This window comes from Lepus europaeus, chromosome 10, assembly GCF_033115175.1.
Source record: "Lepus europaeus isolate LE1 chromosome 10, mLepTim1.pri, whole genome shotgun sequence".
In the NCBI taxonomy this organism is placed as follows: Eukaryota; Metazoa; Chordata; class Mammalia; order Lagomorpha; family Leporidae; genus Lepus; species Lepus europaeus.
This window is the reverse complement of record NC_084836.1, coordinates 95,330,132-95,354,477: the sequence shown is the minus strand read 5'-3', so window position 1 is coordinate 95,354,477 and position 24,346 is coordinate 95,330,132. Positions and strand designations below refer to the sequence as shown.

Genomic DNA, 24,346 nt, shown 5'->3' with positions numbered 1-24,346 from the left:
TCTAACAAGATTGCAACTAAACCACAGCTGTAAAGCCCCACCCTCTGAGGATCACTAATTATCTTCCGTGCTTACATCCCTTCCCAGTTTATTTAAATGTAAGTCTGAAATGTTAAAATAAATGACGGTTCCTAATAAAGACTCTCACACAGAACACTTTTAACTTTAAGAGCTCTATTTCCCAAGCGTAAAAATAAATTTTTCCGTAAGAACAAAATCATTCTACATTTCACAATAATATATTTAATTGCAAGATACTTCAAAATGCAAAATTTTTTAAATGCTGAATCTCTAGTAAGTTCCAACCTCAGTATGGGACTAATGTACAATTCAAAATATTCTATCACAAAACTGTTAAATATACTACCAAAAATGTACTAAAACATACCAAAAAAATTCCAGAGAGGACGGGATGAGATGTTTGTTTAAAGATGTGTCCTCACTACAGTGTAAGTGGAACCTCCCACTGCTTTACCAGCCAGCTACCTTGCCATTTACCTCTAGACACTAGAAGACACGGTCCTCAGCACTAAATCAATTTACAGATGAGTACAAGCAGGTAATTTAATGCATGTGAAATGAACTTCAAATTCTATTTTCAATATGGAAAAGGAAATTCGAAAATATTGTATGAAGAGAAATGCCATTTTATAGACATAAGAAAACTGAACAGTGTTTTACAAAACTCTCTGGATTTTAATTCTAACACAGCCAGCAGGGAATTTAAATCAATTAGGAGGAACATGTCTACTATAACAAAGAAATCTGGATTCATGCAAGTTTATTCAAGTACATACTAGCTTAAAAAAAAAAAAAACAAGAAATAGAATAATTTATTCCATTACTCTCACTATTTTTACAAAGGTAAAAAATTAAGAGTCATTGTTGTAGATTAATTCTTTCCTCAAATGTCCTTTATGCCTGAGCATGTAATCAAATAAAGCCATGATGCTCAGTCAAGATGAATGTTATTTTTCAAGCCTCTAACTACTCCAAATAAAAATGATTAAAAATAAATGAACCAAACAAAAGGAAATAAAAACTAGGCAAGCATTTCTAATAAATTTTATAAATAAAGGCAATTAGGAACTATTTAGTTTTGAAAGTAAAATCCATGAAATGCTAAGTGAACTTTGTAGTACTGACAATTCATTGACTTTAAACTTTAGAATACAACCTTATGAAATCCCACTAAGCCATTGTCCAGCATATTAGTAACTTTATGCATATGCCTCAAACAGATGCAGTTAATGCCCATACCTAAAGGGGTTATTGATCGTGGTTGTAGATGAGTCTCCCACTTGTGAACTATGACTTGACATGGACCACCGATAGTCTGCAATTTAAAAGTTAAACGTCTGCAATAATTTCTTATACCTTATTTTCTACCCATGACTCCATTAGATGTTTGTGACCTACGTCTTATACTAAATATGAGACCAAGAGATTCATCTTGTTAGTTATCAATATTATATGCCAAAAATCAGGAATGTACCAGGTCACAAAACATGATGAAAATGCTGGAAGAAAAGGAGAGTGAGGCAGTAAGCAAAGAAAAATGAGATGAACTGGCATACACAACTGTCTTAAACCCATTCTTGTATCTACCTCCAATACTTAATTTTTCTGCAAAGAAATTTTAATTTTTAACTGCTATTGTGTCATTAAAGTCAACACTAAATAAATTTTGTTTGGTATGTCAGCAGTCAATGAAGTCTTACTAAATATTCTCTATTTTAAGTAAGACTCCAAGTGTTTAAAAAAAAAACCTAACCAGTCTACAATATGAATAGTAGAAACAAGCATATCAGGTTCAATTATCACAAATTACAAGGAAGTAAACAGTGAAGTTCTTTATTTAAGAATATAAGCAGAAAATAAGAACATCTAAGTTCTTACATCACAGCACTTCTAAAGAACACAAGAAACCCTAAAGAAAGGACACATGCACAGGTGAATTTGAAGGGCAAGTGTGATAATAGGGGAACTAACAGTCTCATCCCTTAGAATTTATAAATTCATACTGAAATAATTCCTAATACTGTCTTTTGCTATCAATTCCCTTACTAAAAAATAAATGTTGTGCATGTTATGGATAACACATAGAGCAATTTTAGACCAACAATGAACCACAAAAGGTTCTGAATGTACCTAAAAGACCAAAGTTTAAGTGTTCTAATTTTAATTCTTTAAAAAAATTAAATAATTAAAACTATATGACAAAGTAAAACACTAGAATACACATTTTGAAAGCAAATTTTCAAATAACCTTACACAATACTTTGATTTTTTTTCTTCTTTACATGTTCTTTGACCCTTTTTCTCGGCAGATTATACATTACTATATGTGCTACTGAAGCGAGCACATGTTATATATAAAAAAGCCCAAGACACACAAGCTTCTTTTTATATACATTCTTTAGATACCATTAAATACTCTTATATATATCTTACAGAATTTCAATGTTGATTGTATTTGATAATAAGCATGCCAAATGATAGCAAGTATCTAATAAATTTGGCACATTTTTTAATTTAAAGATTTATTTATTTCTTTGAAAGGCAAAGTCAGAGAGGTAGAGAGGCAGAGAGAGAGAGAAAGAGAGAGAGGAGAGAGAGAGAGAGGTCTTCCATCCCGTGGTTCACTCCCCAAATGGCCACAACCACCAGAGCTGGGCCAATCTGAAGCCAGGAGCCAGAAGCTTCTTCCAGGTCTCCCACATGGACGCAAGGGGCCCAAGGATTTGGCCACCTTCTACTGATTTCCCAGGCCATAGCAGAGAACTGGATCAGAAGTGGAGCAGCCAGGATTCAAACCGGCACCCATATGGGATGCCAGCACTGCAGGTGGTGGCCTTACCTACATGTCACTTAAAATAACCAGGCTAAAATTTTTGGTATATACAAACTTGTGAAGCTTAAAGGCTAAAAAGCATTAGTTATTCACTCAAATCATTAATGAAATACTCTTTTTCTTTAGCTGCATATCTTCTTGCTAGAGAAGTTCACTTATGGTAGATTATCAAAAGAATGTATTCTCTTATCCTAAAATGTGATACATTTAATTTCCATTACACTTTTTAAAAAGGAAATATATTTAATCCTACATCTGCTAGATGTTTTTTACTACAACTTTCTTCATGGCTATTAAAAAAAAAAAAAAAAACTAAACTTTCTAGCTGTCAAAAGATGCAAAGTGCACATTAAAAATAGGAACAGTGTTTCTTAGCATTATGCCTTTCCTCTACCTCTCCCATCCTCCTGCATGTCCTTTCCCTAAAACTCCCATCTCTAAAGATGGGGCAGACTTAAATTCATATAAAAATTAACAATCAAAGATGAGTTGAAAAGGGTGCCATCAACTTATTATATGTTGACAGCGATTGAAAACTGGGTGGAAAAAACGAGAGGGTGTAATTTGCTTTGTTAAATTTAATACAGGGGAACATTACAAAGTTTTGAGTGTTTTATCTATAATTAATTACGTAAGAATGGTCCTGTGGATTAAATACTTGATAGGGAATCTATTTTCATAGCAATTTTAATATCTCCACTCTCATTTCAATAACAAAGCTTTGACATAGCATAAAACAACCCAGACTTGAACTAACTGCAGAGATCTGAGGGGCAGTCTGAAGGGCCAGTTCTGCAGATGATTTACAGGTCTACCTGCATCCAGACTTCAAGTCCATGTTACTTGGTACATGAACTGCCATAATATTGGGTAACAAAAAAACTGTACTAACTCGTTCATCAAGATTTTTAAAAATTAACAGTTCCAATCTGCAGAAGGCATCAACAATTTTAAGGTTTTTGAGTAAAGTAGAAGGCGGATCTTTGGGGGGAAAAAGTAACAGTATCAATCTAAGATAATACTCCATTAACTGTACTTGTGGAACTATTTCAATTTTGCAGATACAAAAATCAGATGGCTACAGAAATGTTTCCAAACATATATATTAACAAAAACAATAAAAAAAATTTGTTTTAAGAGGAAGAACAAAAGCCTTACTGATTGCTTTCTTGAATAGTTGCTGACTTCACTCAGCTCTATGCAGCACTGAGAAAAACAAGATCATCCAACATGGAGACTGGAGTTTTATTTTTGTTATTTAACAAATCACCAAAAATTATCACTAGTCATGCAGTATCACCACTGGTAGATACGAAATTTTAAAACTGTTACTGATTGTTTTCTCTACACAATTTTCCAAGTATCTATACGTAAAAGGGGAATTGAGAAAATTTTACCTATGATGTCATACAGAGATCAAACCCACTGTCATTTAAAAATCTCTGTTTAGTAAGACAAGTAAGGATAATGGTTACCTAGGCATGAGTAAAGCAAAGTAAGCTAAGTGGAGAGGTATATCTGAGAGGACTCAAATCTCAAGCATCCAGAAGAATTTTACTACATTAAGAAATCACTACACAAAATGACATTATCTAGGCTATCCTGAAAATGAGCAATTATCTGCCTAACACCGACTATTTTATTAAAAAATTTAAACAAAAATCAAGGGAGATTAAGACCAAATAAGATAATGAATCTAATCATGACTGAATGTTAACATCAGAAACATAGCTATGTTACCAAAAAGCAAAGATATATTTTGATAAAAAATAAGGAAAAACAAAGGTAGAATTTAAAACTGGCTAACATTTCATTATAAAACACTCATAATTCTAACTATCTGCAAAAGATAGTAGATATGGATTTTAAAAATGCTTAAATTACATGTTAGTTCAAAACGAGTATTTGAAGAAGATGAAAAATTAATGTACTACCTATCTGTAGGCTCATCCAATGTTTTCACTCCAAAAATACTACCTTTGTTAGATTTAAATTAGTTTACCATAACACCTAGAGAATTATTTAAAAATTTAAACATGAATATTTTATTCTAATTGCATAAAGTGTAAGAGAAAATGTAGCTATGAAAAACTGAGGAAAAAATATTTTGAAACTTGTAACTTTTAAACTAAAAGTAATATGCCAGAAAAAGCAAAGTATGGAAGAGAAAACATGAATGATAAAATTTTATTTTTTCACAATAAAATTTTAGTAATGAAAGGGACTTAAGAAATCTACAGTTCAAACATTTCTTTTTATAGATGAAAAAGCTTAAGCCTAGAGGATCAGTGGTTTGTCCAAAACCATAAGCTTTTACTGGGTAGGTTACCTCCTAAAACTTTTGGCCCAGTAAAATTAACCTTATCTCCCATTTTAGCTTTTAATGTTCTCATCATTACTCTGCTTCCCTATCATTCTTTATGCTCATAAAATGTTTCCCTTTAGTTTACATCACTTCAGGATTTAAGATTCCTTGCACATTACTTCCATCATTTGATAACATACAATTGAGACAAAATTTCATAATTCTAATAAAAATGTTTTATTTAAAAAGTGCCACCAACTTTTAAAAGAAAATTGTCACTTTAAGCTAGCATATGGGAAAAAAAAACTATCCATATGCATGGAATTTTATGTAGCTATTTACTCTATTCCATGAAAAACATACTTACCATGGCAGCCCCTGCATCACACGGTACATGTGTACACGATACAGAGCACCTACTTAAAGAAACACACTCACCAACACATACTGTAAACTTTTGCAAGTATTACAAGGGGAAAACTTGTTTTTTACTGTTAAGTGGAGTTCTTGCCAATTTTTCCAAAGGGCATTTTGGAGTGATTTTGCTCTTTTTGGTTACATTTTCAATGAAAAGGAATATACAGGTTGGCTTGATTTAACATATGTTGACAACAGTCTTACTTTAGAAATCAATATGTCTTCTCACCTAAATTCTCCTTTCTAAGTAAAATTTGATTTCATATGCTGTAAGGCTAACAAAGCATGCTCAATAAACTTTCAATGTTTTGAGCGCTATGACCTACATTTCTATACATAATTATTCAATTTATACTGAAGAACTTTGCCATGCTGCATAACACCAACACAAATGATAGATGCCCTTTTCTTAAGTTGTTAAAGTAAGACAATTGTCAAGGTAAGCCAACACAATGATCGACCATAATGTAATTTAAGTTCAGTTACTGAATACTTATAAAATAAAATATTCTTAGAATGAGAACGTAATAGGTGCAAAAGACAGCTGACGTGGGTTTGTCAGTTTTCATTCGTTTTTTATAATGGTGGCTAAGAGAACAAAGTAACAGTGGCTGCTTGCACTTTTTTGAACTAGTGTTCAACAGCCCCCAAACGAAACCCATTTTTAAGAAAGTTCGAATTCAAGTGTCATTTCCTAACCCCCTGCCTAACCTTTTCCACATGCAGCCCAACTGTGCCCAAAAGTAAAAATCTGAAGGAAAAAAAATCCTTTCAGCAAATAACTATCTGCAGACTAAAAGGAAAAGAACCAACTGTTTTTCTTTACTAAATATGAAAACAATCCCCAAATAATAAATTGTTGTGAATAGGCAGGTTGAGAATAGATATTTCAAAGGCCTTCAGAAAAGATCCTGGCCTAGCAATATTACCTTTGAAAAAAGTCTAAGAGGTATCACGTCAATTTTCATAGAAGTTAAAACAATACAGCCATTAAGAAATGGCTACAGTGAAATAATTTTACAAAACAATTAAACACTTAAAGCTGGCTATGTACTCCTCTAAATATATTTACGCCACAAAAGGATTCAAAACAAAACAAAAAGGAAAATCTTTGCAATTGGTTACTAACTAGTTTACAAAAGTTACAGAAAATGCATACCTATAGAGAACATTTATCATTAAAACTGCTTTCATAAGAGTATTACAGAATATACTTACTATTATTAGGCTTTTAGAAATTCCACAGCAGAAATGTCTGCCTCTGAAGTGGTTACTTTCTTGCATGTTTGATACCAAATTTGTTACTAATCAAGAATTCTGTTCCTTATTTGACCCAGACTCATTTTGCTTTTTATGTTTTCAAATGTGAGTTGCTTTTGAAAGAAGTGTTAAAGACATTGGAAAACAGATAAAGAAAACATACCTTTGGTTCTAAAAAGCACCCTTTGAAGTAGCGATACTGAATTGATACTCCTCTACTGAGGGCGATGGTTGCTTTCCATAACATGCTGTGAGGACAGAACAATCAAAGCAACAGCATCAGTATCAAACTAAGATGCCTAAAGACTTCATAATTCATAGAGCCTCTAGAACAAGATATGAGGCCAATACCACTCCTTTACTCCTACAAAGGATTTTACTTCAGCTCTTTTGTGCAGCAGGCAAAATACACTGATAAATATTGCAGAGAGAGCCCCGTTTTCCAGGACTGGCTTTCCTGTGTGGGGAACAAATCAACAACCCAATAAGACACTCCAGAAGTTCTGGAGGAGGCCTCAGTGAGAAGAACTTCCTGAGCTGAGACCTAACCAACAAGAAGGAACCAGCCATGCAAAGAGCCAGGAATATTCCAAAAAGAAAAGCCACACCAGCAAAGGTGTAGGTCAGATTATCACAAGGCTACGAAGTGGCTTTGGGACTCAGGCCTTTGCATCCCAAGTGAAGGGTGACCATCCAGCAAGTTAACACCCAAGACGCAACTGTCCCTGGGTCTAAGGGTCCTGGTTCAGGCTCTGGCTATTCCCCTAACCCTGAAAACAGTGTATCTTGTTTCAATTCAATGTTCTGGCTTGGAATTATGCTAATCTTAACAGCAACTGAAGCTCTGACTCAACATTCTGCCATAAAGTGAACAAATTCACTACACTTCATGATTGTAACTGATTTTGAGCTTTAAATCACAGAACAATGGTATCTAAAATCTGGTCCCAGGATCCTTAATATCATCTGGGAACTTATTAGAAATGCAAATTCTCAGGCTGCACCCAGATCTACTGAAGACTTGGGCTGATTCCAGCAATCTGTACTTTACAAGCCAAGAATGAGAGCCACTGTCAGAGACCACCACCCAAACATGAATTCAGCCTGAGAGTAGCTCAGGGAACACAGGGCAGCTCCAAATGCTTCTATGAGACCGGATGCCACCTCTGCTCCCAGACTGGCTCCACTAAGGCATTATCCTCTCTGAGGCTCAATCCTGGCTATTAACAAAATACCCACAACCAGATGTCACCCATGCCCCTAGTTTCAACAATCTCTGATTCTACCCTGGGAGGTTCTGATTTTATAGGCCTGGCCATTTAGAGTTTGATAACAAACTTCACAGGGCACTTGGATGTAGATGGTTTGTGGAAGTCACTGCTATAAAATGAGTACAGTAACTGTGTGGTACATGTGCCCCTACTTTTCCCTGTTAACTCTCAGAATCTTTTTCAACACAGGGTACCAGATAGACTACCAACTCAGAGATGAAATCTGCCATCACTCCTATGAGAAAATGGCAAAAATTCCAGTACTACTGATCCACAGTCAGCCAAAGAAAATGAAACTAGCCATGATGTGCACAGGATTAATGGTTAAGCTTTGGGAAATGTGCTGGGATTCCTGTCTCATCCACTATTTCTAAAGCTCTAGGAACAGGCAACATAGGTGTGTATATGTTTTAAAAGCCCTTCTAAATGATTCTAATGTATATTCCTGTTTAAGAACCACAAATGGGTTGGTGCCATGGCTCAATAGGCTAATCCTCTGCCTGCGGCACCGGCACACGGGGTTCAAGTCCCGGTCGGGGTGCTGGATTCTGTCCCGGTTGCCCCTCTTCCAGGCCAGCTCTCTGCTGTGGCCCAGGAGTGCAGTGGAGGATGGCCCAAGTGCTTGGGCCCTGCACCCCATAGGAGACCAGGAGAAGCACCTGGCTGCTGCCTTCGGATATCAGTGCAGTGTGCCAGCTGCAGCGCGTGGGCCGCGGCGGCCATTGGAGGGTGAACCAACGGCAAAAGGAAGACCTTTCTCTCTGTTTCTCTCACTATCCACTCTTGCCTGTCCCCCGCCCCCCCCCCCCCCCAAAAAAAAAAACACAAAATGAAGAGATGGCAAAGGCAAAGCAATGAGTTTTTTCACCACTTCTCTAAGGAAACATAACAAAGTTAAGAATAAACCATGGGGGAGCCAGTGTGGCGTAGTGGGTAAAGCCACCGCCTACAGTGCCATCATCCCATATGGGCACCAGTTAGAATCCCGGCTGCTCCACTTCTGATCCAGCTCTCTGTTGTGGCCTGGGAAATCAGTGGAAGATGGCCCAAGTGCAAGCTTGGGCACCTGTACCCACATGAGAAACCCAGAGGAGGCTCCTGACTTCAGATTAAACCACCTCTGGGCATTGCGGCTATTTGGGGAATGAACCAGCAGATGGAAGACTTCCTTCTCTCTTTCTCTCTCTCTCTTTGCTTCTGCCCTTCAAATAAATAAATCTTAAAAAAAAAAAAAAAAAAAAAGACTACGCCATGGGGCCAGCACTGTGACAAAGTGGGTTAAGCTACTGCATGTGATGCTGGCATCACATGGGCGCCAGTTTTGAGTCCTGCCTGCTCCATTTCCAGCTGTTCTGGGCCTTTGAGGAATGACCCAGCTCTGCCTTTCAAATAAACTTTGAGAGTGGAAGTTGGGGGTGGAGGGTGGGAGGCAGACTGAAAATCACAGGCACAGAGGACTTACATGCTGAAATCCCCAAGAAAAACAAGAATCCTGTCTAAACGCAAAAGATTTCCCTGTGTCATCTATTTCTGTTCTCCCTGTGAAGCACTGTTTACCTGCTAGATATGAATCGATTTTACTTCAGTGTACATCAGTGAATAAATGGCTGGCCCCTTAAAGTGACGTAATCAAAGGGGCCAGCACTGTGGCATAGTAGGCTAAGCCTCCGCCTACAGTGCCAGCATCCCATTTGGGCGCTGGTTTGAGTCTTCCAATGTAGCTCTGTTTAATGGCCTAGGAAAGCAGTGGAAGATGGCTCAAGTGCTTGGGCCCTTGCACTCTCGTGGGAAACCTGGAAGAAGCTCCTGGCTCCTGGCTTCAGACCAGCCCAGCTCAGCTCCAGCCATTGCAGCCATTTGGGGAGTGAACCAGTGGATGGAAGACCTTTCTGTCTCTCTCTCTCTCTCTCTCTCTCTGTAACTCTACCTATCAAATAAATAAAGCAAACAAAAAAAAGGAAGTAGTCAAGTGCTATCTCATTCTATTCACACTACTTTGACCAGGTGGGGTTAAAATTGACTCAAGACAGGCAGAGTATGTTTTATTGACAAGTTCAAAAAGGCATGAGATTTCACTTAAGACATGAATGGCTGATCAGAAAAATCAAGGAAAAGCAGTCATTTGAGGGGAATGAACAACTTGTCACTCTGTAAAAGACTAGGAAAAATGCTATACTAATATCATTTTTCAGCAGAATTCTACCCATAAAAACAGGTGAGAAAATGTGTCATTCTACAAGCAAGAAGAAAGGTGTTCTAGTGCATTTTTGTTTTCCCTTACAAAACTCACATTATGGAGCTACTTTCCTTTCCTTTTGTTTCTCCTCTGTTTTGCCATTAGTGCTCTTCGAATTATCTGCTGTGAAGAATCAGTTTTTGTTTGCTTGTTTCTTTTCCCAATCTGTCTGGAGACCAATACCTCTGTGGTCCATGACCCCAGTTCAATGAAGTCAGTCCATGATGACACATATGGATGTCCTACAGGTATCAAATTGCTATAAACATTTCTAAATGTCTGCTTTCAGCATTGACTTTTTTTTTTTTTTTTTTTTTTTTGGACAGGCAGAGTGGACAGTAGAGGAAGACAGACAGAAAGGTCTTCCTTTTTGCCATTGGTTCACCCTCCAATGGCCGCCACGGTAGGCGCGCTGCGGCTGGCGCACCGCGCTGTTCCGATGGCAGGAGCCAGGGGCTTATCCTGGTCTCCCATGGGGTGCAGGGCCCAAGCACTTGGGCCATCCTCCACTGCACTCCCTGGCCACAGCAGAGAGCTGGCCTGGAAGAGGGGCAACCGGGATAGAATCCGGCGCCCCAACCGGGACTAGAACCCGGTGTGCCGGCGTCGCAAGGCAGAGGATTAGCCTGTTAAGCCATGGCGCCGGCCCTAAATGTCTGCTTTCAAATTTTGTATCTCTTACCTCACGGAACTAACCTAAACTCTACCACACATGATGAGGTCACCAAGGCCTAGAAACGGTTCTGCCCAAGGTCACAGTTGACTGAATTTGGCAGCCAGCACCCTGATCCCCTTTCCCCAAGCTCACTGAACCTAAGGTAAAGTTTAATGCTGGATTCAATACTGCTAGCAAATGCACTTCTTTATGTTACCTAAGATAAAACTTGAGTGTGTGCTCCTTCTCATCAACACCATATACTTCTTAACTAAATAATTGTATAGGTGAAAAGAACTAATTAGGTCTAGGGGTCGGCATTGTGGCATAACAGATAAAGCTGCCACCTGCAATGCCAGCATCCCATACAAGCACCGGTTGAGACATGGCTGCTTCACCTCCAGCTCAGCTTCCTGCTAATGTATCTGGGAAAGCAGCAGAGGAGGACCCAAGTCTTTGGGCTCCTGCACCCATGTGAGAGCTGGAAAAAGCTCTTGGCTTCAACCTGGCCCAGCACTGGCCATTGCAGCCATCTGGGGAATGAACCAGCAAATAGAAGAGAGCTCTCTCTCTCTTAACTCTGCCTTTCAAATAAATAAATCTTTTTCTCAAAAACTAGATAACAAAAAAACCCAAAAAATTAATTAGATCTCTTATCTAAAATATGAGCTGATAATCTAAAAGATAATGACTAAATTTTTTAAATAAGGCAATATAAGCCTGTTATTTATAAAAATGGTAGTAAATCCTAAAAGAACCAGTCAGTTTAAGCACATGTGATAACCTTAATCAAAATTAAAACTCAAAAAAGTCTCTCAGGAATCTCTGAGTTCTGTAATCTGAATGTCATGCTGCTCTGTAACCTGACGCTTCATGCTTACCTTTCACCGGTCTCATTCTCTGGAAGAAGAGTGACAGCATTTTGAGGATTCCAGTTTCCCAATGCATCACAGCTCCCACATATTGCAAAAACTTCTCCTGAAGAGCAAAACCATCAACCACAATGTCAGGTTTAAGCAGCGAAGTTTCAAATTTTAGAAAGCAGTTGCTCTAGTTCAACTGAATGCAGAATCTCCATTAGCAGAGCCAAAAGAGCCTCACTGGAACCTGCACTCGGCTGAGGGACCACACTAGCACCTCATCTGATTCACTCTTCCAGAACCAAAAATGCCAGAGAAAGGAGGGAGGCACGGGGATGAACTTCCCTTCATTTGTTCAACTACTTAGCAAACCAGTACCAAGTAATCAAAAATACAAAGTGATAAAATACCTTCTGATTTAAAGGGGGCAAACACCAAATGCACAAAAGTACAATGCATAAATATTAACCACTATTTTCCAGGAACTCAAACAGCAGCTATTAACAAGCTAAAGATCAAGAACATTATGAGGGGCTGGCACTGTGGCATAGCAGATAAAACTACGGCATCCCATATGGGCACCAACTCGAGTCCCAGCTACTCTACTTCCAATCCAGCTATCTGCTAATGCACCTCAGAAAGCAGGGGAAGACAGTTCCAGCCATTGTGGCCACTTGGGGAGTGAACCAGCTGATGGAAGATTTCTCTGTCTCTCCTTCTGTCTGTAACTCTATATCTCAAATAAATAAACAAATAAATCTTTTTAAAAAAATAAAGCCAACATACAGGGGCTGGCCCTGTGGTGTAGCAGGTAAAGCTGCCCCCTGCGACATCAGCATCCCTTATGGGCACTAGTTCGTTTCCTGGCTCTTCCACCTCTGATCCAGCTCTCTGTTAATGGCCTGGGAGAGCAGCGGAGGATGGCCCAGGTCCTTGGGCCTCTGAACCCAAGTGGGAGACCCGAAAGAAGCTCTTGGTTCCTGGCTATGGACTAGCCCAGCTCCGGCCATTTGTGGTGTGAGCTCTCTCTCTCTCTCTGCCTCTACCTCTCTGTAACTCTGCCTTTCAAATAAATAAATAAATCTTTTTTTTTTTTTTTTAAGTATTTTAAAAAACAAAAAAAGGCCGGTGCCGCGGCTCAATAGGCTAATCCTCCGCCTTGCGGTGCCGGCACACCGGGTTCTAGTCCTGGTCAGGGCTCCAGATTCTGTCCCGGTTGCCCCTCTTCCAGGCCAGCTCTCTGCTGTGGCCTGGGAGTGCAGTGGAGGATGGCCCAAGTGCTTGGGCCCTGCACCCCATGGGAGACCAGGAGAAGCACCTGGCTCCTGCCATCGGATCAGCGCAGTGCACCGGCTGCAGTGCGCCAGCCGCGGCGGCCATTGGAGGGTGAACCAACAGCAAAGGAAGACCTTTCGCTCTGTCTCTCTGTCCACTCTGCCTGTCAAAAAAAAAAAAAAAAAAAGCCACGCCAAACACTGAGGCAATTTCACAGGGGCCAAAACATAGGGAATGCGAAGTCAAGGAGCGGGATGGGCACAGATCTAGACAGAGAAAACAGAAGTTGAGAAGGCACCAAAAAAGAAGAATGGGGGAAGGAATACAGCAGATTTGAGGAACTGAGAGAAAGTGAACACAACCAGAGGATACTAATAGAGTGGTACATAGCCCAGGTGTGACACAGTTTTGACATGCTATCTTGAACTGAAATTATTTCACAATGCTTTAATACATTAATTAAAAAACACAGAAAGGCTAAAAAAAGGATTTCTAGTTAGGAAACAAAGTTATTCTACCCAAATATTTTACCCAACTGCTCATCTAGCACAATTTCCTTCATTTTCATGTTACTTAAAAAAAATTCAGAGCCCAACCATTTCTGTTCTATGCAAAATTAATTATATTCAGTTTGCTTAGAAAGCATGAGAATGATATTATTTGTGATTTTTTTTTTACTTTGGGTTTAGTATGCTCAGTATTTCTATTAAGCAAGACCTATAGATATTTTCATATAAAAACAAGCACACTCTATGAACTTATGCTTAAGATAATTTAGTTAAGCAAAATGCCCATTTAATTTTAAAAATTATTTCGAAGTAAAACTACAATACCTGGTAAAAGAGTTCCTCTTATTTCAAAGGTGACCTGAGAAGGTGTCATTCTGATGGATTTATTTTAGGATGTCTTGCTAGAAAGAAAAAGAAAAGTCATCATTTGGAGTATAAGGAAACATTAGTTGTAGATAGCAACATCATGAAACATGTTAAATCAAGACCTAACCTACATTTGAATTTTTTAAATACTTAATGTCTTTGCAGCTTTTATGCTGTTTTTAAAAAGAAAAACTGATGAGAGTGAAAGGAAAAAAGAAACAAAAAAGCAAAGAATAATGAAAAATGATTTTCAACTATGAGCAACTGACTGAATTACTATCTAGCAAGTTTGAAGGCTTTATGTTACAAACCTATTTAGTTAGGATATACACACCAGAAATACAACAAAACAAATAAATGCCAAAACTTTATTTTTAAGGAGTCAAGACTCTCTTGCCACATATTTGCTTCTGATAAGCAGCTGCTCCAAATTCAACCTATCTTTCCTGACCAGGCTCAGTTTATGGTGGAAAGAAAAACAACAACAAACCCCAACCAAATATAGATAGAAAAAAACTTAGGATTGCTACTTTAATAACAAGGTATAGAGTTTAGTAACATGAAAACAACCAAAGAATTTAAGAAACAAAACTGAAACAAGCTAGTTATGTTCACTAAGAAGTTTGAGAAATTTCTTGTAAGGTAACAGTGTAACTAATCACTTAAAAAAAAAAAAAAAACTTCCCCCATAAACAATGCTTCTCAGATTTTTTTTCTTTATTAATCATGAGGACCATCATTATGCAAATTTTACAGGCTCAAACCTAGCATCTATTACCAAGTCGTTTTATCTAACTGATCTTACACCTAATACCTTTGTTTCCAAAGTTGTCAACTTCATTCAAAACTTTTAAAGCCTCTAACCTATACTTGTATTTTGGCTTCTAAATCTCTTCACATTAATATAGTTTATGTCAATTAGAATCTTCTTCCTTATGTCTGTCACTTGGAATCACTTTTATTACTTATCCACACTTTCTATTTTTCTCCCATTTATTCTGTCTTCCTCAGCCAAGCAAATAATCTCTTTACCATCCCCTAACTTAAGTATCTGGGGGAAGACAGGAAATAGACCTTTAAAATATACACACGTAATTTCTCTTTAAAAAAAAAGCTGTGAGATTTAAATAAAGAACATTCACCTCACAAGGACACATCACATTCTTCATAACTTCTCCAACACTTTCAAAAGCCTTTGCTGCCAAATTCACTGATGTTCCTAAAAAGACTTCCAATCATGCCTTAATTCTGCATATGTTCATCAATTTACCATCTTAAATGTTATTTGCATTTGTATATGACTCCATAAAACAACCCTAAAGTACCTTTCATGGCTGTTTACTCTTCAGGTTCCCCTTTGCTTCCTTCCCCTCCCCCTGAGTCCACAGTAACTGCAGGGGTCATTTAATGAACAGTTAGCCACACTTCTCCGCATCAGTTGTGTATCAGCAGTTCTCACTGACCGCAATTCTGCCCGCCAGGGTATATTTGGTAATGTCAGCAGGCACTCCTGGTTGCCACAATTGGGGAGTGTTGTTCCTGGCATCTAGAAGGTGGGGCCAGGAGTGCTGCTGACACTGTACAATGCATGAACAGCCTTTCGACTAACTGTCCAGCTCCAAACATCAACAGGACTGAGGCTGAAAAACCTAATTCCAAATATTTACTAAGGTATCTGGGGGAGGAGGGGTACAAGAATGTTAGCTATAAACCATATATCATCCCATTCGTGTCACTTATAAAATGTAGTGCTGAATATTACATAGGTATAATGTTAAATATATAAATAAAATGAAAGCACCAGTCAATGTGGTGTTATGTTGTACTTGGAATAACAATTCCTTATTTGGCAACTCCACAATTTCAGCTGAAAAACCCAAGACTCTGCATTGCAGAAAACCTGTCCTTGATGAGAATGACTTCTAAGATCCCTTATTTTACCTTCTTATAAACACAATCTACTAAAAGTCATACATCAGTTCTAGCATTGTCTAAGAACATTCTAAATGTAAAAGTAGCTTAGACTGTCACCCCCTCGTAGGCCTACTGTCAACCAAGTATCTTAACAGTTTCTCTCAATATGACATTTGATATGAATCTGAGTGAAACCCTAAGAGTCTATTTCCTTTCCTAATAAATAAGATGGTTCATTGAAACGCTATGGCCTTACATTTAATTCTGCATATCTTTATCACATCAAATAAAGCTTGACTTTTAAATTACTGAATCAGGTTTAAGGGACAGCAAAAACTTCATCATCCAACAAAATGGCTGAAAAACCAGCCTTAATCTTAATCTGAATCACACTTTCACCCATGGTGCTTACTGCAGTTCTCAAACTAAGAATCATCTCATCTGCATGATTACATAGTTGGTACTCAACTATTTATTGATCAATTTTAAATTACTATTTTAAGCGATTTCAGGGAAATCAGATCTAATACATTTAAATTAACAGCTGGTACAAAATTATCTCCAGATTTCTAATGCATTAAGACAAACAGGAAACTTATATGAATTTAATAAATGAGAAATCAACTAATTATTAAAATTGAATCTTTCACTGTTTACAAAGTGGCTATCCTAGCTTAGCAATGAACAGCTGCAGTAACTGTACCATACAAAGCTATGCACACAGGCACAAACTGACCTCCCCCCCAAACAAATTGCCAGTCAATAAAGTACCATTGCTTTTGAGTCATCAAAACTCAAGCAATCAAATTCAATTTCTACCCCTCAAAATGCAATGCCATACCAAATAAAAGGCTGGGGAGCCGCTGCAATTGCAGCGGTCGGGATCATGGACAGAGGCCAGAACTGCGGTGCAGGACTGAAGCACCAGCTACCACAACAGCAGTGACAAGGTAAAAAACCTGTTCTGTTGTGGAACACAAAATGCACACACCCACCCACATTTCCTCTTCCAACAAGCAAAAATCAACCCAACGTTGAGGGAGCAGTCCTCCAGAAGACATACACAGCAAAAGGAAACTGGCCATCATACACAGTGAACTAACCGTATGTAGACAGGCAGCTGGACTAAGTCACCTACTGCCCTCATGTACACGCAGAAAGTACTGGGACAGGTTTTTGTTTTTGTTTTTAATATAACATCTATTTTGTATTTTTAGAGATTCTGAATGATTTTTAACACTATTTTAACACTTTTAAGACTCGAGCAGTTAGCAAAATGCAACTCCGTAATTAGCATCAAAAACATATTTCAGAGCTCATACTACCTGCAAGACAAATTTTACCCCGTTCTTTCTGACAAGCAAACTTTGCCAACCAATACGTGACCTTACTGACTTAGCAGTCAGAAGAACAAAAGGGGGATTCAAGGAAACCAAGGTGCAGGAAGCATTTAGTTGAGAGCTGAATTTCAGTCAGATATTTTTAGCCAAACTGTGTATTTCTGGCCAAAAAAAGAACATCTCAGTTTCCCCAAGGAAAAAGCTGTTTCCAGTTCTCCTTGCTCTTTCCTAGGCTCCAGCAGTTCTGCGGCTGCTAACTAGCCATGCTCAGGGAACACAGGAGTGCCGGCACTAACTTCCACTCCACTTGGAGGCTCGCTACGACCGGCCTCTGACCCTGTATACTTTAAGCCAGTATTTTAATCAAACGTATGCAGACATCATGAGTTCTACTAGGAAGGCATTTGAGAAGCTGATTTCACTAAGCCAAATTAATTCCTTGATCGACTTTCTAAACAACGTTTGACATTTTCCCAAACGTGTCCCATTTCACTTTATCCTGATACTATCTTCAAAGAGGGATTCCACGTATCTTTTCCATTTAAATTATACACGCACGATGACTTGATTTGCAAACTTCATAGCAAATCTCACTCCCTCTGCCACTGCGGAAATGTTCCTTTTGTGGTCCTCACTTCTGGGCCTCCGAGTGGCCTTTATCTCATTTTGGAGACTTAAATCTCCAGAAGACTGCTGTCCCCTGGTCCCTAAATCAGGTATGGACTGGGCGGTGGGCAGTTTCAGCTCCGTTGGCTTTGTGCTCTCCAGGGCACTAAGAATTAGGGTGAGGACAAAGACCCAAGGCTTGCACGCACTCATTCCTTAGTTATGTAAAGCTCAGCAGGGCGGCAAGCAGCAGCCCCGAGAAGTAGAGGACTGGGTTGCAGCTGGGTAGAAATGGGCAATGAGACAGACATCCGGCTCGGTTTCATCAGTTCCTCCAGGCTGGCTACATCAGCCTCAAACAGCTTCCAAAGGGGAGAGGCTTGCCTGCTCTCCTTGATTCCTGGACGGCGGAGCCCGGGCCGGGGTTGGGGGGTAGGAGGAGGGGATGCAAGGAAGCATCTGACAGACGGAGGCTCTTGCCTCCCAGAGTCAGCAAGGAGGCCCGGCGAGCCTTGCAAAAAGCAGAGCTCGGGCGAGGAGGGGGCCGCAGGGTTAAAGACCTCCCCTCCCGAGGGCACGCATGCCCGTTCCTGGAGCACGAATATTCCCGGCGGAGGAAGGCGCCTCGGCTGCTTGCAGGCACCGCGCGCCGCCGGCAACCCTGGACGTAGTGTCCACACAGCACAAGGCGCTCCGCCGGCCGCTCAGAGTTCTCCCCGCTGGCCATCATCCCGGGGCAATCCCGGCCAAGCGGCAGTCTGTCCCACGCTATGAATGACCGAGGGGCCGAGGGCTGAGGGGAGCCGGGGCCGGGATGTGGACCACGGGGAGCCCCGGCCGCCCTCGGCCGCCTCTTTGTTCCTGCACTCACGGCTCTGCACTGGCGGTGGTGCTGCGCGCCCCCAAACCCTGCACGACCCCAAACGCTCTCGTTTTCCGGATGAGAAGGGAAACCACCAGGCAGCTCAGCCAGAGTCGCGGCCGCAAACAATGCGCGCCGGACGACAAGTCTGACCTGTGCAGCCAACGAACGTCCAGGCCGCCGCTTCCCCTGCCCGGGCTGCGGGGACCCCGCCCGCCCCCTCGGTCCCCGCCGGGGCCGCCCTGACACCTCATCCTGCCACGTGAGCCGCCGCCGCGGCTCCGCACCCGGCGCCCGCCCGCCCGCCCGCCTCACCTGCCGGGTCCACGGCTCAGCGGGTGCCCGCCGCCGCCGCCGCCGCCGCCGCCGCCTCCTCGCCCGGGAGCGAGGGCTGCGGGCCGAGGTGCCGGGCGCCCGCCGTCCGCGCCTCGCCAGCGCTCCTCCAGGCGGCCCGCGGCGGCGCCGAGCGGTGGAAAGCGCCTCCGCTCAAACCGGTTTCAGCTGCTCCAGACCAAACTGCCAGGCCACCCCGCAGGGCGGGGCCGGAGGCCGGCGGGGCGGGGCCTGACGTCACGCCCGGCCGTGCCTTCGGCCAATCGGCGGTCGCGCGCTAGAGGCGGGCCCGCGCGTTCCTGGAAAGGGCCCGCGACGGCGGCCGACGTGGCCGGGCATCCCCGGGTTCCCCCGCGTCAGCCTAGTCCTCCGACCCGCGGGGCTGCAGGGTGGCGACGCAGACAGAAGCCATGTGGCCTGAGATTGGAGATGCGGCCCGTGGTTCCCCCCCAAAGCTCTTAGGGACAACTTAATGTGGAAGCGGAAGCTGCAATTCGGAATTGCATTTTTCCCCCGTTTGAAAGTGAGGTAAAGTAACAGGCCTGATGTTTGCTGGAAACTTTCGTGACCAGACACTCTCACTTGGATCATCAAATCATTGAAGCTAAAACGAGGGCTAGGGAATCTGAGGATGACTGGGAGTTTACACCGTCGCTAGGCAACGTACGATCTCCTGGCCTACAGCACCACCTGGGAGCTGTCAGGACCATCCGGCAACCCGAATCCAACCTGCGCTGAGCGCCCCCCACCCCGCCGCCCAGGATGCTCGTTTGCAAACCAGTCTGAAGCAACTTTCTGAAAGCAGAAGTTCTAATAATTTACTTCCTGAGACATGGACCCTCTTAAAAATTTTTTTTTAAAAAAATAGGCAGAGTTTATTTGATGTCCCCAACGCCTCCCCCAAAATGATCAGCTTTGGCCAGGTACTTAAAACTGTAACCTAACCAGCATGGGGTTAGCCTCTGGTTCACCTCTAAGGTAGTGGGGTGGCCGGATTTTATTTACATCAAGCGAAATGTAACAAGAGGTAGCTCCAGGTGCAAGTTGTCTGGAAGGCGCCTACTGAGAACTTCTAGTCTTATAAATGGGATTGTTCACCACCACACTTGATGTTTGAACTTGGATTACACCCCAGGGCATAGTTCTGACAATGTCATTCATCCAGTTAATAAATAGTAATGGCTGACACAGGTTGCAATTTTTTAAAAAAAAGATTTATTTAGGCCGGCGCTGTGGCTCAACAGGCTAATCCTCCACCTTGCGGCGCGGCACAGCGGGTTCTAGTCCTGGTCGGGGCGCCGGATTCAGTCCCGTTTGCCCCTCTTCCAGGCCAGCTCTCTGCTGTGGCCTGGGAGTGCAGTGGAGGATGGCCCAAGTGCTTGGGCCCTGCACCCACATGAGAGACCAGGAGAAGCACCTGGTTCCTGCCTTCGGATCAGCGCGGTGCGCCGGCCGCAGCAGCCATTGGAGGGTGAACCAATGGCAAAGGAAGACATTTCTCTCTCTCTCTCTCTCTCTCTCACTGTCCACTCTGCCTGTCAAAAAAAAAAAAAAGGATTTATTTATTTGAAGGAGTTACAGAAAGAGAGAAAAGGAGAGAGAGAGCTCTTCCATCCGCTTGTTCGCTCCCCAAGGGGCCACACTGCCAGAGCTGGGCCAGAGGGAAGCCAGGAGCCAGGAACTCCATCTGGGTCTCCCACGTGGGCTCAGGGGCCCAAACACCTGGGCCATATTCCACTGCTTTCCCAGGCCCTAATTAGCAGGGAGGTGGATGGGAAGTGGAGCAGCTGGGTCTCCAACAGGTGCCCATATGGGATGTTGGCATCGCAGGTGCGGCCCCCAGCAATGGTTTTTTGATGGAACTCATTTTAATCCCAAATTTTTAAAAGAATTATAGCTTCCTTCTGGTTACATGCTATTGTCTGCTGAAGTCTGCTGTGTATATTTCCAAACAGCTGGAGTTGATTTCATTCCTCTATTAGTCGTACTTCAGTGACGAATGGTTTATAATAGTCTACTTCCTTTAAATGTTTATAGTGGAGCCTGGTGCTGTGGCATAGTGGGTAAAGCCACTGCCTGCAATGCTGGCATCCCACGTGGACGCCAGTTAGAGTCTGCCTGCTCCAATTCTGATCCAGCTCTTTGCTATGGCCTAGGAAAGCAGTGGAGGATGGCCCAGGTCCTTAGACCCCTGCATGAGAGACTCAGAGGAAGCTCCTGGCTCCTGGCTTCCAATCAGCACATCTCCATTCGTTGCAGCCATCTGGGGAGTGAACCAGCGAGTGGAAGACCTTTCTCTCTCTCTCTCTCTCTCTCTCTCTCACCCCCCACCTCTCTCTAACTCTGCCTTTCAAATAATAAATAAATCTTTTTTTAAAAAAAAGCTGATAGTGCATCTTTATTTTCCTGTAATCACCACGTAGTCCAGCCATTATTTGCCTAATTTTTTTTAAATTATATTTTTATTCATCTGAAAGGCAGAAGCATAGAGAGAGGGAGAGACAGAGAGAAAAAGAAACCTTCCACCCACTGGCTCACTCCCTCTCACTGTAACTCTGCCTTTCAAATAAATAAATAAAATCTTTATAAAAAATGATAATGATATTGATGGGAAAAGCTCTATACTTAAGAGCCAGACTTGAAATTAATTCCTACCCTTCAATATGACACTTTGAATATAAATGTTTGATGAAAAATTGTATTATTGATGAATTTTGAGATTTTATTTCTAAAGAAGACTCTGTTGATACCATTTACATTTCTTCATTAATTTTCTAGGATGTACAGTAAAGCTTTTGCTAATCGTTCCGTTTACATTTTACTGAAATTATTTTTATTTTATACAATTGTATTGCATTCAATTTTTTCACACTTTACCACAAAGAATATTGGTTTGTGTTGGTATCAATTAATTTTTAAGTCAACTACCAACTATAGCTTTTATCATTGTGAGTCTTTTTTTAAGTCATTATTTTAATTTTGCAAGTCCGTATTTTATCATTTATCAATTCTTCTGTCATTTCAACAGTGTTTAGAAAAGGAGAATGGATTCAGGCTATTCAATTGAACTATAAAAATTAGGCAAACAGTAGCTTGACCTAATGGTGATTAACAGAAAATAAAGATCCACTATACACATTTAAAGGAAGTAATGATTCTTCCAACAGTGTTTAGATAATAGCACATTTTACCCCAGCAGTTTTATGTTTTACCAGCATTTTTCTACGCTGAGTCTTCTCCCAGAATCAATCATTATGACTTGGATGAGTGACTGATCACTTACACTTAGCTCTGTCCAATCTATGAAAATACTGTGGATATTCTCTTCAAGTACTCCACAATTGCCCTACTGTTGGAATCTTTCATCAGGCTCAAATGCTATCAATTTTGTGTGACCAGTGCAGCTCATTGGTGGCCCTGCCACTCAAAAGGCACTCCCATGGGATTCCATGAAGTCATAGGAAGCCATGCCCTTCATTCCTTTTGCTTCAGTCCATGGACAGCTTCCCAAATTACAGCATGCGCTATCTATGATTCATGCAGGTAAAAGATTATTAATGTTTGCTATTGATTGTTCACTCACATAAAGTAACCAAAGCAACTGCTGATTTCCAGCGCAATTTAGGTACCTCAAAGATGAGCCTTGAAACCGATTTCAAATTTGCTACTGCTTTTTTGCTTTGTTGCTTTGAGTTCTGGAATGCATTTTTGGATCAAATCGTCTGGAACAAGAAAGATTCCAACAGTAAGGTCAAAATGTCACCTTTGACCTATTTCTTCACCAGTGAAATGTGAAATTGAACACCATAGGGTGTTTCAGATGGAGTCTGAAAACGTACCCAGCACCTGGCACAGTGCCCGTTGCTGCTCTGAGTGTTGATCCTCTCTGAACCTCACTCCTGGGAAACAGTGTCATCAAATCGGAAGGTGATACAAAGAATCAAAAAATACCACCCTCGGTACTGGGACATGATGCTTTCTTAGAATTTCTCGTTTTACTTATCCAATGTGTTCTTTTAGTTATAAATTGTACTAGATATCATTTCTGTGCATGCATCAAAAGGAAGGTAAAAATTAAATAACTTGCTTAGGTATTCCTCAAAGTTCTTCACATTCACCATTCAGCCCTGAGTGACTGCAGCATTCTGGTTTCTCCAAACAGTGTCCTATCATACCATTAGTGATGCAGCAACGTTTGCAGTTCTAAGGTTTTTTTTAAAGTTAAGTTGTAAGTTCTTTGTTTTGTTTTAAAGATAATCTGGGGGGGGGGAGTCTCTAAGCTACCAATGCTATTTGGGTGAGTTTTGGTATCATCAGTGCTTTTGTCCCTAAGATAAAGTGTCAGGATTCCTGCTCTATCAAATGATTCCTTGGATGAAACACGCAGGGGTTGCAGCTATTGGTCATGCCACCAGGAGAAACAACCACATTCAAGATTTATTTATTTATTTGGGAGGTGGGGGTGGGGAGGGGAAGAGAGAGAGAGAGAGAGAGAGAACCCATGTGTGAGCTCCTATTTGCTGATTCGCTCCCCCAAATGCTCATAATGGCAGGGGATGGAGAGGAGGCAAAGCCATTGTCAAATCAATAACTCTTAATGCCAGGCCAGTGGCATCGTGATATAACGGGTTAAGCCACCACCACCTGTGACACTGGCATTCCATTTGGGCTCCAGTTCATGTCCCTGCTGTTCCACTTCAGATCCAGCTCCCTGCTAATGCTCTTGAGAAAGCAACAGAAGATGGCCCAAATGCTTGGGCCTCTGCACCCATGTGGGAGACCTGGAAGAAGCTCCCAGCTCCTGGCTTTGTCCTGGCCCAGCCCTGGCCATTGCAGCCACTTGGGGAATAAATCAGTGAATGGAAGATCTCTCTCTCTCTCTCTCTCTCTCTCTCTCTCTGTATCTCTCTCTCTCTCTCTGTATCTCTGCTTTTCAAATAAATAAATAAATCATTAAATCACTCATAATTCAAATAATAGACTTATAGCCAAAGTGAGGAGGCATTGTGTAAGGCAAATGGCCAAAATTCTTGCTGTAAAAGATCAAAGCTCATCTTGAAAATTTTAAGGAATTCAAAAGACCTAAGAATCCTACAATATTCAGAAGTCTTTTTGTCTTCAAAATAGTGTTGATTCTTCAGGATGCTAGGCTAAGCCAAACCAAAGTTCCTTTATGGACAGCTTCCTTTTTGTCTTTTTTCTTTTAAACTAGTGTTTATTTTCCTTCAACCTAATTTCCATTTCTGCTTCAGATACTGTGAAAAGCAGCGTAAGACCCCTCCA

The 24,346-nt window shown here is 41.2% G+C and overlaps 2 protein-coding genes across 4 annotated transcripts in view; one reads left to right on the top strand and one right to left on the bottom strand.

The window, feature by feature from the left end:
* Positions 1–19,112, bottom strand: part of GPCPD1 (glycerophosphocholine phosphodiesterase 1) — a 58,814-nt gene extending 39,702 nt beyond the window's left edge. The window contains exons 1-5 of one of the 3 annotated variants that reach the window (XM_062203894.1): positions 19,046–19,112; positions 13,967–14,043; positions 11,880–11,976; positions 7,000–7,084; positions 1,261–1,336 (exon numbers count right to left, since the gene is read on the bottom strand). In XM_062203894.1, coding sequence (XP_062059878.1) covers positions 1,261–1,336; positions 7,000–7,084; positions 11,880–11,976; positions 13,967–14,015 — 307 coding nt within the window. In that variant the 5' untranslated portion in view covers positions 14,016–14,043; positions 19,046–19,112. Of the gene's footprint in view, positions 1–1,260; positions 1,337–6,999; positions 7,085–11,879; positions 11,977–13,966; positions 14,044–19,045 lie in introns of those variants that run through there. The other 2 variants (XM_062203895.1, XM_062203896.1) reach the window with 2 other exon arrangements.
* LOC133768140 (proline-rich protein HaeIII subfamily 1-like) lies at positions 18,643–19,525 on the top strand. The gene is made up of 2 exons (XM_062202519.1): positions 18,643–18,876; positions 18,998–19,525. Exons 1-2 carry the CDS (start codon positions 18,643–18,645, stop codon positions 19,523–19,525), a joined length of 762 nt encoding a protein of 253 aa, XP_062058503.1.
* The last annotated feature ends 4,821 nt before the right edge of the window (positions 19,526–24,346 follow it).